Here is an 18,588-nt window from a genome sequence, read left to right on the forward strand (position 1 = left end):
CACCTAAGGCTGTTTCTTTACTTTGGGAATGTGTTTACTTTAGAAAAGCAGGACAATTTTGAATTTTTAAATATACTGGGGACGTCTAGGTGGCTCAGTCGGTTAACCTTCTAACTCTTGATATCGTTTCAGGTCATGATCTCATTCACGGTTCTGACATCGAGCCCCACATTGCGCTCTGTGCTAACAGAGAGGAGCCTGCTTGGGATTCTCACTGTCTCGGCTCCTCCCCCACTTGTGCATGTGCATGTGCATACACATGCACACACACATGTACACACACTCTCTCTCAAAATAAGTAAACATTAAAAAAATAATAATAATAAAAATAAAACTTCTATACTGGATTTCCTCACACCTAGCAGCATAAAGATTTCTTTTTAAAAGTACTTGCCACTGTAAAAAGATAAACCAGTACCTTCACATAGTCCTGCCTTTACACTCTCATATGCCTCTACAGACTTTCTAAACTTTGTATTTTGTTCCTTGTTTTTATCAACACACATATTTCTTGGGCATCTAGTATGTGCCAGGTACTGGATGCAAATGCTGAAAGCACAGATACAATTAAGTCAAAGTCTCTGCCATTAAGAAGTTTTCAATCTCATGGGGCAGACAGAAACATAAATAGATCATGTCCAGAGTGCTAAGTGATATTCACAGGCCTAGAGGAGCTAAGGGGATGGGGTAAATCTCACTTCCCTGGAGGAGTCAGGGAAGGTTTCTGGGAAGGTGCCTGAGTTTTAGGAAAAGGAGAAAAAGATGAAGGGGAAGGACATGCAAAGACGAATAACTCCCTATATCTAGGACATGAGTACAAGGCAGAGTGTCCTTCCATTTATTCATTCAACAAATCTTTTTTGAGCACATATATTTGCCAAATCTGGGCCAAATACTTTCTTGGGTTAACTCTTAAGCATTACACAACTCTGTAGGGTGAGTTATTATTATCATTTTATAGAAAAGAAGTCTGAGGATCTAAGAGCTTAAGTAATTTTTCTTAAAATAGCTCAGTTTACCTTTGCAAAGTTCTATTGGAAAGTCCTCTCTTAACACTGAGTTAAAAGTTTCTAACACTGAGCTAGAATTTCCACTTCTTGCTTCAGTTCTATTCCCAAAACTTTTCTCACCAAATCTGCCCCCTCCCCCAATGATGATGATGATGATGATGAGTTTGATAGCCTAAGGAAAATAATATAAAAGGGCAAATAGATTACTAAGATACTCATCTATGGTTGAATCCCATAACTCATACATTAAACTCATACATTAAACAAATTCATACAGTGCTCGCTTCGACAGCACATATACTAAAATTGGACTGATACAGAGAAGATTAGCATGGCCCCTGCACAAGGATGACATGCAAATTTGTGAAGCATTCCATATTTTTTTTACCCAAGGGATACAGGAGTGCTGATGCATAGGGCCACTTGTACCCAATGTTTATAGCAGCACTTTCAACAATAGCCAGATTATGGAAAGAGCCTAAATGTCCATCAACTGATGAATGGATAAAGAAATTGTGGTTTATATACAGAATGGAATACTGCTTGGCAATGAGAAAGAATGAAATATGGCCTTTTGTAGCAACGTGGATGGAACCGGAGAGTGTTATGCTAAGTGAAATAAGTCATAAAGAGAAAGACAGATACCACATATTTTCACTCTTATGTGTATCCTGAGAAACTTAACAGAAGACCATGGGGGAGGGGAAGGAAAAAAAAAGTTAGAGAGGGAGGGAGGCAAACCATAAGAGACTCTTAAGAACTGAGAACAAACTGAGGGTTGATGGGGAGTGGGAGGGAGGGGAGGGTGGGTGATGGGCATTGAGGAGGGCACCTGTTGGGATGAGCACTGGGTGTTGAATGGAAACCAATTTGACAATAAATTTCATATTAAGAAAAAATACATACTAAAATAAAAAACTAAACAAAAACAAAAACACTATTGGCCATGTTCAGAAGGTCAAATTTGACTCTCATTTTAAAGAGATTGTAAAAGAATGACATTTACAGTTTAAACAATGGCTCCAGGTTAAGAGGCCCATATGCTATCTCTCTACTATTTCCATGTAGATTTGGGGAAATTTTTTAAGTAACTTGTTTTTCTCTTAATAGCTGATAGGCTAAGGTTCAAACCAAAATATGGAAATTTTAAAATCACAATCACATACACATAGAGTCTACTCAATTAACCCTGATGTGAGCCAATACCAAATACATCCCTTCTAAAGAAGCAATGTAACATAGAGGAGCAAACACAGGTTTTGTAGTCAGGCAGGCCAACGTTGAGATCTGGTTTACCACTTAGTAACCATTACAAAGTTGGATGAGGTTTGGCAAGAGATTGAACTCAGCGACCTTCGCTTTCCTCCTAAGTAAAAAAGAGACTATAACAACTACTTCAGAGGACTGCTGGGAGGATTCAATTAGGCAATTTATTTAAAGTGCCTCATATAGTGCCTGAAACAGAACAGAGTAGGCACCTCAAAAGTGTTTGCTGAAAAAATAGTGAAAAATATTTACTATCAATTAATAATAACAGTAACAAGGGCAGTACAAATTGAGAACAGCAAATGATACTTCATTTTGTGCTAGTTTTTTTAAATAAAATATTTAAGTTTTGTTGCTGTTACTGTTTTTAAGCCTTTAAGCATGTTTGTAATAGAGTATAAAAGTGTATCTCTTGCTCAGCATCCTCTGTCTTTCAAAGAAAGACATGATGGATACCACTCCTGTATTCTACATTGTTTTACTATCAGCATTTTTCTGGTTCTACCTTCTCAGCTATTCTACAAATGTCTTCATCAACCAAAGTTTTTCTCTGCACCAGTAAAAACTCACCTAAAAACAATGTTGCTGTGTGAACTGATGTTTCTGCCTCCATACACAGTAGTGATCCAGGCGGGCCTTGGTCTCACACCCCACTGTTTAAAACAGTCATCAGAATATTCCCTAAAGTTCCATGAGCGAGGCTCAAACATGTCATCGATACCATTAGTACAAAAAGGCATGACCATTTCTGTGCAAGCCTAAAAAAGGAAAACAAAAGAGAATCCAATGACAAAATAAAGCACAAAGAGTTAAATAACTTGTCCAAAGTTATTCTGCTGGTAGCAGCAAAGCTAGGGTTTGACCTCAGGCGGTCTGGCTTCAGAGCTCCTGCTCTTTACCTACGTCATACCACCTCTCATTATTCCTGGAAAGGCTCAGCTGAGAAGTAACAAAAGTTAGGGCTATATATTCTTCATCGGTAAATTGCTTTCTTCCACATCTATTATCATATTTAACCCTCAGGAGGGAAAGTATTAGTATTAGTATTAGTATTAGTATTATTAGTCTCATGCAGGTGAAGGGATGGAGGCTCAGAGAGTCAAGTCAGACTCCCCTTCTTTTCTTCATCCATAAAATGCTTCCTTTTGATAGGAAGCATTGCTTTTGATAGGACTTACCAAGAGATATTGTAATATTAGTATCTTTTTCAATGAACTATATTTAAAGGTGAGATCATGCCGTATTTATCTTTGTATCTTTGGAGTCTAGCAGGTTGCCTGGCACATGGGTACCCAGAAAATATTTGGTGATGATTAAATACATGAAGGAAGGAAGGAAGGAAGAAAAAAAGATAATGGAGCCCAGATTTGGACCCAGGTTAGTGACAAAATCTTGTGAACTATCTTACAGTACAACCATATCAGCAGGAAATTCCACTTGAGGAAATTATGCAAGCTTACCTGATAGCTCCAACCCTGGGTTCCCAGATTGCTAGTTGTTGTCTCTGATATATTCAGGCATCTCGCCTGGCCTGAGTAATTGTAATATATATTCAGAGCTTGGAAAATATTCTGCAGCAGCTGTGCATCAGATAAACTGGGATTGTTCAAATACTTGCACACTACCTGTCATTTTAAAGAGACATAAAAGAAGAAGAGTCAGAATATATTTACAAAATCATAATTTTAATGAAATAAAGAAGAAATATGACTATGATTTGCCTATAAAATAATCTTAAACATCTAATAGCATTGCTTGACAATTTCTATCTCTTGAGTATAATCCTGTTCATAAATGAATAAACCATTACTCTCCAAGTGTAAAATTTAAATTACTCTCCAAGCTATAGAAATAAACCAAAGGCATTTGTATGCAAAGTATTCCACACCTACCACTGTAGCCTCATCTTTTTTGCACGCTTTGTTCCAGCCTAGCAAAACCATTCTCAACACACCAGGGTCTTTTTCTCCTCTTTGCCTTTGTTCACCCTAAAATACCCTTTTCTCACTCTCGCACTCCAGTAATGTCTGGCAAACACCAATACACCTTCTATAATACTTAGCTCAAGTATCACTTCCTCTATGAGGCCATCATTAGCTATGCCCTCAAGTTGGGGAGAACTAAATCACTACTCCCTTTGTGCTTCTACTTATACCCTGTACTTGCTTCTATCAAAACCCCTGTAACACTGTACTGTACTCATTTGATTCCACAACATCCCCCTCAGCACTCAGCAAGGTATCTGACAACTAAATGCTAGCTGAATGAATAAATACATTTTTGTGAAAATGTAAAATTTATAAAATTTCTTATGGAAAAACTATACCAAGCTCCAGTATCTGTGGTGTGATAAGAAATGTATCAGGCAGCAACCCAGCTTCCAAATATTCCTGCCACTAGACTATCATCAGCATCTGAAATCTAGCACCTAAAAATCACAGAGAATACTTGGGGTCAGAAGTGAGGGCAGGAATGACTAGATAGAGGCATGGGGGAACTTTCAGGGGTAGGGAAATAGTCCTGATCTTCATGGAAGTCTGGGTCACACAACAAACAGTTCACTTGTGATTTGTGCAATTCACTGTATATAAATTTTATCTCAAAAAAAAAAAAAAAAGAAATACTGAACTTTAATTAATGATGATAAAGGTGAAGTATCCCTGAGAAGTATACTGATGTCTGCAACTTATTCTGAAATGCATTTTAAAAATAAGATGGAATGAAGGATAGAGGGATGGCTAGCCAAAAATATCTGTACTAAATCAAATCTAGCAAAATACTTTTATAGAATTTAGGTGGTATTTTTAATGGGTGTTCACTGTCCAATTATTTCAGTATTTCTGTGTTTGAAATCTTTCACAATAAAATACTGGGGAAAAATCACAGGCAATGGTTTCACAGCTGCATAATACCACCACTTACTGATTACTGAGCTCTGGGTTTACAACCATTGTATTATATAATCCTCAAGCAATCCTATCAGATATATTATTGTCCATTATTTTACAAAAAGAAACTGAATCTTATGTTAAATCACTTTACTCGAGGTCATCCACCTAGTAAATGTTAAGATCTAGATATAACCCAGATCTCTCTAGCTATGAAATAGGCATCTTATCCATTATGCTACACGGCTTAGGGAGCATCCTTTGTAAAACTGCAAATAGCCCTGATGGCAAGGGAAACACACTCAGCTTGCATCATGAAGTCAGTGATTTGGTCCTTTCTCATTTTATATGGAAAAGATGTATACAACAGGCAAGTCTGATTTTAAAAAAAGAGACAGGAAGAGAGAGGGACAAGCTGAGAGAAAAAGGAGCCAGGAAAGAAAGAGCCTAGTTACCCTACTTCAGGGAGAGACTCCACGCAACAGGAGCAACAAAGCCCAGGCTGGGGACATGCCCAAAAAGGAGGCACTGAGAAAGGAAGTGAACAGCAGAGAGCAAACCCAGCCTCTCCTCCTAGTTCTGTTTAGGACCAGTTTCCAGCAACACCTTTCTGAAAAAAGAGGAAATGTGAAAAGACTGCAGAAATGAATCATAAGGAAAATTCAAAGTCTCTCTCCAAATGCATTCAGCACAAAAATATTTCTGTGAAATGTTGAATGGCACTTTGTGAAAAAAAGGTTTCAGAGTCAAATAATTTTAAGAAATATTGTGTCAGCAAATGTGAACAGTTTACTTGACTGCGGGAATCCTCAGAGCCTTTAACATGCTCAACTACACCATGACTTTCCAAAAGGGATAGTGAGTGTGCACTACTTCCAGTAAGTTTTTGGAAATAACAAATGTAAGAAAAGTCAGAAATTGGGGCGCCTGGGTGGCTCAGTCGGTTAAGCGTCTGACTTCGGCTCAGGTCATGATCTCACGATTTGTGAGTTTGAGCCCGCATTGGGCTCTGTGCTGACAGCTCAGAGCCTAGAGTATGCTTTAGATTCTGTATCTCCCTCTCTCTCTCTGAGCCTCCCCTGCTTGTGCTCTTTCTCTCATTCTCTCGTTCTCTCAAAAACAAACATTTTAAAACATTAAAAAAAAAAAACAAACAGAGCCTGGGACCAAAACATACATGCTTATAGTTTATTTGGGAATGTGATCCCAAAGAAGATAAACGACAGGGACAGAAAAAGGTAAGGAAAAAAAGGTGATACGGAAATGTGTACCAGGTGGTCACCACCACGGCCTTCATAAGGCGCCTATAAGGGATCTTCACGGAATTCCTCAGAACCCTTGTGCACTATGGGTGAGAATATAAATTGGTACATTGTGGAAAACAGTATGGAGGTTCCTCAAAAAATTAAAAATAAAACTACCATAAAATCCAGCAATTCCACTTCTAGGCATATATTCAAATGAAAGGAAATTAGGATCTAAAAGAAATATCTACACCCCCATGTTCACTGCACCATTATTCACAATAGCCAAGATAAGGAAACCTAAGTGTCCATTGATGGATGAATGAATAAGGAAAATGTGAGATGTATATAAATGAAATAGAATATTAATCACTCTTTAAAAAGAAGCCTTGCCATTTGTGAGAATATGGATGAAACTGGAAGACATTACACAAGCCAGATACAGAAAGACAAACATTGTATGATCTCGTTATGTGTAGAATCTAAAAAAGTCAAACTCATAGAACCAAGGTAGAATGGCAGTTGGTAAGGGCTGGGGGAAGGGCGATGGGTAAATGCAGAAATGTTGGTCAAAGGATATAAACTACTTTCAGTTATAAGATGAATAAGTTCTGGAGATCTAATGAAGACATTGGTGACTACTATTAATAATACTTGAAATCTTCCAGGAGAGCCCCGCGTCGGGCTCTGTGCTGACTGCTCAGAGCCTGGAGCCTGTTTCAGATTCTGTGTCTCCCTCTCTCTCTGCTCCTTCCCTGTTCATGCTCTGTCTCTCTCTGTCTCAACAATAAATAAACGTTAAAAAAAAAAAAAATTAAAAAAAAAAAAAGAAAAGTCAGAAATTAAGATGTCCAAATAACCTGGATATACCTTTAAAAAGTAACAGCGAGGTCATAAGAGTAAGATAAACCTGAAAAGGTGTACAGGAAGAAACAGTACTGAGCTAACCTCAGAGCTTCGCAAACCTGTTAAGCCTAAAGCAATAAGAAAATGAAAGCTGAAGAAAAAAGGCAAAACAGTGTTTTACTTTTCTACAACTTTCATTCATTCATGGTAAGTCAAAAAATACCTAACAGTTGTTGGAAAATGTCCCTAAGAAATATGCCAATCAGAAACACTCAAGAAAATATGGAAATCAAGAACCAATCACAGAATTTGTTAAACTACTTATTGCCAACAGTTGGTCAGCATTGCTTCCTGACTGTGGACACTCACGGTGGATTCAGCTGTTTCCAAATGCAGCATAAAGGTATGGAATGGACCCGCGGAATGCACAGGAGAGCATTATGTCCAAGCACAGCACAGTAGATGAGGCAGGGTGACAATGTAAGCCAGGCAGGAGGAAAAGGGAGCGCTGATGAGCAACAACAAACAAGTTGCCTAAAACTCTGTTAAAGAACAGTAGCAAGTAAGTGTGACTCACATGCTGGCATCAGATCCCCTCTCAGAGCTAGAACACTGGGCCTCTGTCAGGCAAAGAAAAGGAGTCCCCATGAATAGCCATCTCTGCAAACAGCAGTTACTGTCACTCCTTAAAAGACACAGGCATGGCTGGGGACCGGCACCGGCTGATAATACTTGGGTTTCGGCAGTGCCAGTTACTCAGAGGGAACATCGTGGTCAGAAACTTGGCGTCTACTAATAGAAATTCCATATCCAGATTAAGGGCACTCCTGGGCCCACTGTCCTCTGTAAGGTCAGGGCTCCCTTGGAGCACTGGGTCCAGTTCCGAGCACCACACTTTAAAAAGGACACTGACCAACATGAGAAAATGTAGAGGGGAGCAATCAGGATGGGGAGTTGAGGAAAAGTTGAAGCAATCCTACAATTGTTTGTTTGTATCATTTTTCCAATCTTTCAGTACTACAAATAAGGCTACAATAAATAACCTTGGGCCTAAATCTTTACGTACACCCTGAACTGTTTTCTTGAGATAAATTCTTAGAGGAGTTATTAGCTCAAAGGAAATAAACATTTTTAAGGCTTTTGCTACATCAAGCTGCCTTATAGAAAGAAAGTACCAATTTATAATCCTAGTGGCACATTAGATAGAAGGCCTAAAAAAACTTCTTTTTGTAAAATATTTACAAATTTTTTTTAGTAAAATATTTACAAATTTACTAAGGGAATTTTATTATTTTAGGTGCTTCTAAAGTTCCTTTCTAAGTGAAAAATTCTGTGAGTACAAGCATCATTCTCTAGTGTAAACAACACAATCTCTACATATCTCTGTACACTACCTTAACAATTATGGTAGCAAAGAGTGAATAAAGTTTTCAAAAAATTACTGGAGTTATACTAGCAAAACCTCAGCACTATTCCCATGTTTATTCAAAAAAAGATAATCATGTACTTGTATAAAAGATCCACAGGATGCACAAAACTTATCTAAATGTTAAGTTGAACCATATGAAGTTGCCATGTTTATAAGTCAAACACAGTCAGATATCAGCATCTTTGGTTCAACTTCATCTAATACTCCCTTCACCTTAAGCCTGATAATGTGCAGTTGTTAGCCAATTGAGGAGTACAAGTACTTGGCCTGTTGATTGTTAATTGAGGGCCTGTAATAACAAGGAAAGAGTCCCTGCCAACCACTTCCATTCAGAATACTCAACACTCATGTAGCCCCTGTACTATATTTCCTATTTATCTTGTGGACACTCTCAAATTAGCTTCTTTCAAACACTTTCTATATAAGGTATAGCATTTCTATTTAGGTCATAAATTCAGTGATATGAGAGCAACTGGGACTGAGGCTGCTAGTCCAACTTGTGGTTCCTTGTGGTCAGGTACTTTCCCTATGATGACCCAGGGGAAAACATATAACGACCATCCCCATATCACAGAGGAGAAAACAAGCTCAGAGAGGTCTGGCTAAAGATATACAATTTTAAAACTATGAATATAAGTTCTGAACCCACACTTTGGCCACAAAGTCCTAGTACAACACTGCCTCTTTGTTACTATATACAACAATAATAGCTCTTGTTATTATTATATAATTAGTATCAATTTAGTGCTTACTAAGCACTGGGTCCTATTAAATTCTCATAATGACCCTAATAATTACTAGTAATTACAATTACTATTATCCCCACTTGGCAGATGAAGAAACTAAAGAACAGAGAGGTTAAGAAACCTGTCCCAGTCACACAGCCAGAAAGTGGCAGAGCTGGCATTCAAATGCAAGATTCGCTGTGGAGCTTCCATTTGTAACTGCCAATACTACACATACTCAACTTCAAAACTGTAGTGTAAGAGAAAAATAACAACACAAACAGTGCCTAAATATACCTGTAGTCTCACGCTTAATTTGTTGAGCAAAAACATTGTTTTAACGTTTATTCATCTTTGAGAGACAGAGAGAGACAGAGCATGAGTGGGGAAGGGGCAGAGAGAGGGAGACACAGAATCCGAAGCAGGCTCCAGGCTCTGAGCTGTCAGTACAGAGCCTGATGCGGGGCTCGAACTCACAAACTACGAGATCATGACCTGAGCCGAAGTCGGATGCTCAACCGACTGAGCCACCCAGACGCTCCGCAAATTTTTTTATTCTTAGATTATCTTTATATTTTTCTAAGTTTGTTTTACATAAAAACTTAAATAAAAGGGATTCTGTGGCAATGTAAAAACCAAACAACTTTTTTTTTATCATGCAACAAAAAAGAAAACTGTAAAACAGTAGAGTAATTCATATGAGGCTCAAAAATCAACATATGAAATAGACTTAATTCACTTTCTATTTCCTAGAACAAAGACAAACATTCAGGAAAAACTTAAAAAGAGCATTAGAAGTCCATTTTAATAATTCTTGTTTTAAAGAGTGTAGAAATCATGGTGAAAGAACATTTCAATCTTAGTACCAAACTAATTAGCTCTATACCCAGATATTTAGAATCTCCCCTTTGATCCCACATACACTAGACAGTGTAAAGATAATGATTTGTTTAAAAGCTTTATGTGTCCCCTTACCTATAAGGATAAACGTCTGAATAAGAGAAATAAAAAGGGGGCAAAGAAAATTTTTTAAAAGAAGGAAAGAAGATGGGTTAAAAAAAAAAAAAGACCAACCTCCTCTCAGAAAGTATGGCGCATCCACATTAGAGAAAGGATTAAGCAGATACATTCAGCTTTTCTAACAGATTTTCTTTCTCTACGGCTTCAATACCCCTCTCACACTCACCGATAATCACATTAGTTTTGTCATTAAAAGCTCCCTTTTCATAGAATGCACCTAAACCGCTTAAACCACCCAGAGAGGTCGCATACATTATCAAACACCAAGACAAATGGAAGAGATTTTCCATTTTATGTCTTATTATTTCACTACATCTAACTGCATGCTCAGAAGGCCAAGCCAAAAGATTTGGTGAGTTATCAGCTAAAAAATTATTCCAAAATCAATAACCGCTATAGTATCCTTAAAAACTGTTCTTTAAGCTGAGAAGAGACCTAGTAGTTTCTATGCTGACAGAGCAGTCAAATGACAGAGAGGTTTTCTATTTCCCTTTTCTCTTCTTCCTTGTGCTCTCTCAGCCAAGTCCATGATTATTTCTGCATGAATGTTGCAGCTTCTGTTAACAGTAAACAAAAGCAAATGGAGTCTGAGTGTGCAAAGCCCACAAACAAATTAAAAAGAACGATACTTGAGTTGACACGGAAAAGGCATTCAATCACTGCCTCTGGATCTTTCAGAACCATACAGGGTCCAGGCAGAATTGGAAATCACCTACTTTTTTTCATAACCCAACTGTTACACATTATCTCACTATCCTAAGCCTAAGTTACAGACTTAGAAAAGGACGGCTGTTTGTCAGCCTTTTAAAAAGGAGGAAGTGTATCAGAGGGAGGAGGAGTTATGGTTAAATGGAACTATCCAAGTGAAAGAGCGGTCCCCAACTGGGTAGTGTTCCTGGGATTAGTGGGTTGGGAGAACAGAGAGGAGGTCAAGAAAGGAGAAATAGAATGAACAGTGAAAGAAAGTGATCTGAAGCTAAAAGTTTGGGAGGGAGACATGTAGTAGAAAAACTTTGAAATCATATAGGATAAAACTGGAAATAGAGGCAATGGAAAGTTCTCAAGCAGGGGGCAATGAGAGATTTCTTTTGGTTGGGTGCAGGCAAGAAACAGAAACATAAATATATTATAAGCAACCAAGAATTCCTTAATATGCCAAAAGAAAGGATAAAACCAGTAAGAAATGACTGAAGAGAATAACAAGAAGTAGTCCTGGAGAAAAGAAGTAAAACCTGATTGTCGGGCAAAGACACAAATTACCTTGCCTTAAAAATAAACTTTTATAATGCATATATACAGAAGACAAAAGAAGGACTGTGCTAAATCAAAAATAAATGGCAGAATATTTGAGATATACTCTACTAATTTTGAATGAATGAATTTTTAATGAATACTTAGGAGAGAGGAAGGATAGGATATTTATTTACATGTGAGATGCATCAGCAAATTTTTCAAAAGGAACATTAAAGAAATGGAGAGAAAAGCAAAGTTAGTGTTCCTTGTTCCAAATCATAATACAAACGAATACAAAAAAGCTGTATTCCTCTGGCTTTTTTCTAAATCAGGGGTTGGCACACCCCCAGGCCAAATCCAGGGTACTGCTTATCTTATAAATAAAGTATTATTGCATAGTCTTCCTCATTTACTTGTATTTGCCTATGGCTACTCTCCTGCCACACTTGCAGAACAGAGCAACTGTGACAGAGACCAAATGGCCCACAAAACCTAAAATTTTTATTATTAGCTGTTTACAAATAAAGTTTGCCAACTTCTGTTCCAAATACCAAGGGAATTCCCTGTATGTTTTTGATTTATGTATTTATTTTCAGAGAGTGACAGAGTGCAAGCAGGACAGGGGCAGAGTGGGAGACAGCAAGAATCCCAAGCAGGCTCCGCACTGACAGTACAGAGCCCAGCGCGGGGCTTGAACTCATAAACTGTGAGATCATGACCTGAGCCGAAATCAAGAGTTGGACACTCAACTGACTGAGCCACCCAGGCGCCCCATTCCCATATGCTTATCATGTGACAACTCATTTGTTCTTCAAATGGGCATAAAAATGCAAACTTAATTTTCACTTTGTAAACAGACTATAGTTAAATTTGATAGTTGTCACAATGTGGCTAGAGATCCACCCCAAAATCCAGCCAAATCCTCTCCTAATCCAGTGCGATATGGTAAAATATCAGAGGCTCTGAACAGTGGTAGACCCAAGTTCAAATTGTGCTTTCCCCATTTCTTGACTGAGCTTAAATTTCCACTCCATTGTACCTCTTTTTCCCAGAGTATTTTTGTGGGGATTATATGGGACAGCATATATGAAAGTGTTCTGTAAATAGTAAAATAAGAGAGATAAGGCATTATTAGCACAAAGACATGTATGGAGGCTAACTGGCTCAAATTTAGTTTTTTTCTCATTACTTTGATCCAGGTTTTCTTACCATGAGAGAGATCTGATCTTTTAAATAACTCTGTATTGTCTAAATTCAATTGAATTCAATACAAATTTATCTCTGGCCTGCTATGCGCAAGACATCCACTTCTCATTCTAGTTTTTAGACGAAGAATAGGATCTCTAATAGCAAATGACCTTGTTCTATTTGGGTTACAAAGTTTTAAGTAAAATGTTCATTTAATAGTTCAAAGGGACTTATGGGACACCTGGGTGGCTCAGTCAGTTAAGCGTCTTGACTTCAGCTCACGGTTCATGAGTTCGAGCCCCATGTCGGGCTCTGGGCTGACAGCTCAGAGCCTGGAGCCTGCTATGGATTCTGTCTCCCTCTCTCTCTGCCCCTCCCCTGCTCACACACTCTCTCTCTCTCTCTCTGTCTCTCTCTCTTTCTCTAAAATATAAACATTAAGAAAAAAAATTTTTTAAATAGTTCAAAGGGACTGTTAAGTTCAAAGTGCTTTTGAAAACTGGTTTTCATCTGACCAAGTCTATTTATATTTCCAGCACTCATTCTACCTGTAGAATCAATTATATTCTCTAAACTTAACCATCAAGTGAGCCAAACTTTAATTTTAAAACTAATAAGAATATTCTTTACAAAGAAATGCTTAAAAGAGGATGAATACACAATAAAGAATTTTGTCATGAAAAGAACTTTAAAATTTATGGTGCGATGTATCTTTACAGTTTCCACAGGACTTTCATGTCTAATATTTTATTTGATCCTCAGCACAACCCTATGGAGAATGTATCATTACCTCACTTTGCAGAGGAAGACAGGGAGGCTCAGGTAGAAGACAGCCTTGCCCAAGATCACACAGCTGGTATATGGTGGTTCCGGATCAAAGATCCAGAGTCAGTACTCCTTCCACTCCACCCTGCTGCATGGGGATCACTCCTTTATGATATGTCGAGCACTTAGAACACATTAGCAGTTGACTGAGTCATAGCACTATGATAGCAGTTGCCTTTTATTAAGCACTAACCATATATGACATAGGTCTATGTGTCTCAGATGTATGACAAAGATGGAGTAAATTGTGCATGCAAAGTGTACAGCACAGGACTTGGCACACAGTAATCATTCCATTAGCAGCAACTACCGGTCTTAGCTCTAAATCATACAACTCTATAATCTATACATTTATCTCCTTTATTCAAATCAGAGAAAACTGATGTTTACAAACATTAGGTAAGGTGTCCAAGGTTGAGTAACCAGAAAGTGACAGAAGCCAGAATTTCTGTCCAGGTTGGTCATACTCAGAGCCCCTTTGTCACTGGAAATTCCTCTGATGCTAAAAGTCACAGAAAGCACCAGTTTAAAAAACAAAACAAAAAGAGAGAGAAAAGTTCATATTAAAAGTGATGAAGGAGAGGGGCCTGATGGCTCAAGTCCCTTAAGCATCTGATTTTTGATTTTGGCTCAGGTCATGATCTCACGGTTCATGAGATCAAGCCCCACGTTGGGCTCAATGCTGACAGCATGGAGCCTGCTTGGGATTCTCTCTCTCCCTCTCTTTCTGACTTTGTCTCTCTCTGCCCCTCTCCCTTCTCAAAATAAATAAGTAAACTTAAGTAAAAAAAAGTAACAAAAGGATATTTTCCTATTACCTTGATAGGCCAAGCAGGCAAAGGCTGTAAAAAGTTAGACTCGTAAGGGTAGTCCACCATTGCCAGATTTATCCAGGTTTCAGAGATCCAGCCTTTCAAATGCTGAACATCCTGCGAATTTCTTAATGGGGTACATAAGTGAAGGGCTTCAGAAAGCCAATGCAAGCCACTGCCTGAAAACAGAATCACATTGTTGGAATATCAAAAGCACTACTTGACAGAAGGCTTTACTGATCACTTGGTATTTTAGAAAATTCAATCTTCTATACCATTTCTCCAAGTATGCTTTTTCAACATTCAATAAAATATTTTTAAAGCAACTGGAAAATCCCATGATAAACAAGTTGTCTATCTTCATGGGGTGTGCCAGAATGTATTTGAATTATTTCCTGTTTCAAAGATACTTTTGAAATAAGTAAATAAATAAACAAATGGAACATCAGAGAGCAATCAGAATGCATAAACCACAATGAAATAAAACAAACAGAAGTATCTGACAAACATAGTGTTGATCAAAAGACAGCAGATACAAAACATAGTACTATGTTCTTGATTACAGTGGATGATTATTATACTAATATACCATATTGGTTATGTTTCACTCCATGAAAATTCATCAAGTGATGTATTTTGATTTGTGTACTTTTCTGTATGTTATACTTAAAAATAAAAACAAGCAAGTGTTGAATTTAACAAGTGAAAGGTAAAACACTCCATGATTTTATTCTATTAATTAAAGCTTACCTGTTCTTGCGAGTCGAGTAATAGCACCCCAGGAATCGTGGATGGTCTCTGAACAATTTGGGCCACTTTTCCTAAAATCTTCAGTTACGATCTTCATAAATACACCACAAGGTACCAGATTACCAAAATGCCAGATGGGGGCAGAGGCTGCAAGAGCTCTAAATTGGAAGGAAAATAATAAAGGCAAACAGAAAAAAAATGTAACTCATCAAATTCAAGTTTTAAAATTGAAACGGACATTGAACAAAAATGGTGAGAAAAATAACAGCTGTTAATGAGATAAAAACCAGAAATCTCAGTACAACAGAAACAAATATCTAAGTATGCCGTGACAGTATTCAGAAGTGCTCATGTCCAATGAATAGCCACTTCTCCAAAGAAGACATCCAGATGGCCAACCAACACATGAAAAAATGCTCAACATCACTCATCATCAGGGAAATACAAATCAAAACCACAATGAGATACCGCCTCACACCTCTCAGAATGGCTCACATTAACAACTCAGGCCACAACAGATGTTGGCGAGGATGTGGAGAAAAAGGATCTCTTTTGCACTGCTGGTGGGAATGCAAACTGGTGCAGCCACTCTGGAAAACAGTGTGGAGGTTCCTCAAAAAATTAAAAATAGGACTACACTACAACACAGCAATTGTACTACTGGATATTTATCCAAGGGATACAGGTGTGCTGTTTCGAAGGAGCACATGCACCCCCATGTTTATAGCAGCACTATCGACAACAGCCAAAGTATGGAAAGAGCCCAAATGTCCATCGATGGATGAATGGATAAAGATGTGATATATACATACAATGGAGAATTACTCAGCAATCAAAAGGAATGAAATCTTGCCATTTCTAACTATGTGGATGGAACTAGAGCGAAATTAGTCAGAGAAAGACAAATATCATATGACTTCACCCATTTGAGGACTTTAAGATACAAAACAGGTGAACATAAGGGAAGGGAAGCAAAAATAATATAAAAACAGGGAGGGGGACAAAACATAAGAGACTCTTAAATGTGGAGAACAAACAGAGGGTTACTGGAGGGTTGTGGGAGGAGGGATGGGCTAAATAGGTAAGGGGCATTAAGGAATCTACTCCTGAAATCATTGTTGTACTACATGCTAACTAAGTTGGATGTAAATTTAAAAATTAAAAAAATAAAAATAAAAAAAGAAGTGCTCATGTCCAACATAAATGCATTTACCCAACCACCATATGAGGGTATTTCATCCTGAACCAGGCTGCAAGCATGCCACCATAAGAGCCCCCTAGGGCAATGACAGGTTGATTTTTAGCTCCTGGGATTGTTCTTTTCAAGTATTTGATTAACACTGCAAAATCTGCCAGAGCTTGTTCTGATGTCAGATAATTCAAGTATCTGGAATCCTAAAGAAAAGTAACAAAGAACAAGTATAAATGTGCACATAATAGCAGCTTAGACATAGCATAGATCCAGGGAAAAAGCCAGTCAGATAAGTTTTACTCCAAATAGAATTTCGAGGCTATTGAGTTAAAATGCCCAGTCAACGCAATAACAATGCTGATTTAAATAAATCATTAAAAAATTATTTCAAGTTTGTGCGAAGAACATAATGTATTTTGCATTCAAATGTAATTTCTATTAAATGCTATTTACCAAAGACCTTGTTGAGGTTGTAGAAACAATAGAAACAAACTGTAATATTTAATAGTAAATGTGATGGAATACAATTCTCAGCTTAACAGACAACTGCTGTATTACAATTTTTATTACTTTTTTTAAAATTTTATTTGTTTTTGAGAGAGACAGACAGAGAGACAGAGCACAAGCAGGGGAGGCGCAGAGAGAGAGGGAGACACAGAATCCCAAGCTGGCTCCAGGCTCTGAGCTGTCAGCTCAGAGCCCGAGGCCAGGCTCGAACTCATGAACCGCGAGATCATGATCTGAGCTGAAGTCGGATACTTAGCCAATTGAGCCACCCAAGGTGCCCCTACAATTTTTATTTTAAATTTTTTAACATTTAAAATGGCTACTGGGGCACCTGGGTGGCTCTGTTAAGCATCCGACTTCGGCTCAGGTCATGATCTCGTAGTTCATGAGTTCGAGTCCAGCCTCAGGCTCTGGGCTGACAGCTCAGGGCCTGGAGCCTGCTTTAGATTCTGTGTCTCCCTCTCTCTCTCTGCCCCTCCCCTGATTGTATTCTCTCTCTCTCTCTCTCTCTCTCTCTCTCTCTCTCTCTCTGTCTCAAAAATAAACATTAAAAAAAATTTAAAAAATAAAATGGCTACTATACAGGCAAAGGTAGACTGAATCTTGTGAAAAACTGAAGAATCATCAATAAAAATCAAACTCATCCTTCCTTATCAGGAAGATTATCATTATATCTGCATACCAACAACTGGAAATTACCCTGTTGTAAACAACTATAAAATTGGAGTTACAAAATGCAATACAGCAACTACATCCAGGCATTAGAAAACAGGCAACACAAGACGTTGATCCCTGAGAGAAGGATATTCATAAAGTAAGCCCCATGATCACTGTCTCTCTGCCTAGAGACAATTTCCTCAGTGCAACGTAGCGGGGTAAAGCTCAGAGTCCTGCTAAACTAAGGGAGCTAGTAAAGTGTATGATTGGACTCATAGGTGGAATTTGAGAAACTCAACAAATGAACATAGGGGAAGAGAAGGAAAAACAAGATAAAAACAGAGAAGGAGGCAAACCATAAGAAACTCTTTTAAATACAGAGAACAAACTGAGGGTTGCTGGAGAGGGTGAGGGCGGATGGGTTAAATGGGTGATGGGCATTAAGGAGGGCACTTCTCAGGGTGACCACTGGGTGTCATATGTAAGAGATGAATCACCGGATTCTACTCCTGAAGCCAAGACTACACTGTGTGTTAACTAACTTGAAAATTAAAAAAAAAAAAAAAAAGTATCTCTCCTTTAAAAGAAAAAGTCTTATTCCTTTCTCTTTGAGCTTGGGCTGGGCTTAGTGACTTGGTTCTAATTAATGTGTCAGAAGTGACGTATAACTTCCAATGTTAAGTCACAATAAGCGCTGCAGTTTCCACCTTGCTCTCTCTTGAGCCACCCAGGGACCCCAAGATACATACTTTCTGACCTCTTACCTCTTCTTTCATTATCTATCACTAGTCTTTACTTCCAATTTTCTATGTATAGTTGAGTGTCATTTTTTTCTAATCCTTGCATAACATTTGTAATATTAACCCCCATGCTACTGACAAATTCTGTGAGCACATGAAGTGAAAGAAGCGTATCAAAAAGAGCCCTTAGTTCCATTTTGCTAACAAAGTATGAACCATGGGGATCTAGGTGACATTATGTTTCTATCTGCAACAA

The 18,588-nt window shown here is 38.1% G+C and overlaps 1 protein-coding gene and 1 non-coding gene across 8 annotated transcripts in view; one reads left to right on the plus strand and one right to left on the minus strand.

The window, feature by feature from the left end:
- Nucleotides 1-18,588, minus strand: part of PRCP (prolylcarboxypeptidase) — a 140,656-nt gene that overhangs the window by 70,970 nt on the left and 51,098 nt on the right. For all 7 annotated transcript variants that reach the window (XR_008290521.1, XR_008290520.1, XR_008290522.1 and 4 more), the window contains 5 exons: nucleotides 16,450-16,631; nucleotides 15,237-15,394; nucleotides 14,493-14,665; nucleotides 3,737-3,901; nucleotides 2,847-3,034 (listed from right to left, as the gene is read on the minus strand). Coding sequence is in view for 4 of the 7 variants with exons in the window: in XM_015074580.3 (XP_014930066.1) it covers nucleotides 2,847-3,034; nucleotides 3,737-3,901; nucleotides 14,493-14,665; nucleotides 15,237-15,394; nucleotides 16,450-16,631 (866 nt within the window). In the remaining 3 variants the exon portion in view is untranslated. The remainder of the gene's footprint in view (nucleotides 1-2,846; nucleotides 3,035-3,736; nucleotides 3,902-14,492; nucleotides 14,666-15,236; nucleotides 15,395-16,449; nucleotides 16,632-18,588) is intronic.
- Nucleotides 1,287-1,393, plus strand: LOC113593815 (U6 spliceosomal RNA). The gene has a single exon (XR_003414179.1). It is a non-coding gene; the product is annotated as a U6 spliceosomal RNA (small nuclear RNA).

The sequence above is a fragment of the Acinonyx jubatus genome, chromosome D1, assembly GCF_027475565.1.
Source record: "Acinonyx jubatus isolate Ajub_Pintada_27869175 chromosome D1, VMU_Ajub_asm_v1.0, whole genome shotgun sequence".
Lineage (NCBI taxonomy): Eukaryota > Metazoa > Chordata > Mammalia > Carnivora > Felidae > Acinonyx > Acinonyx jubatus.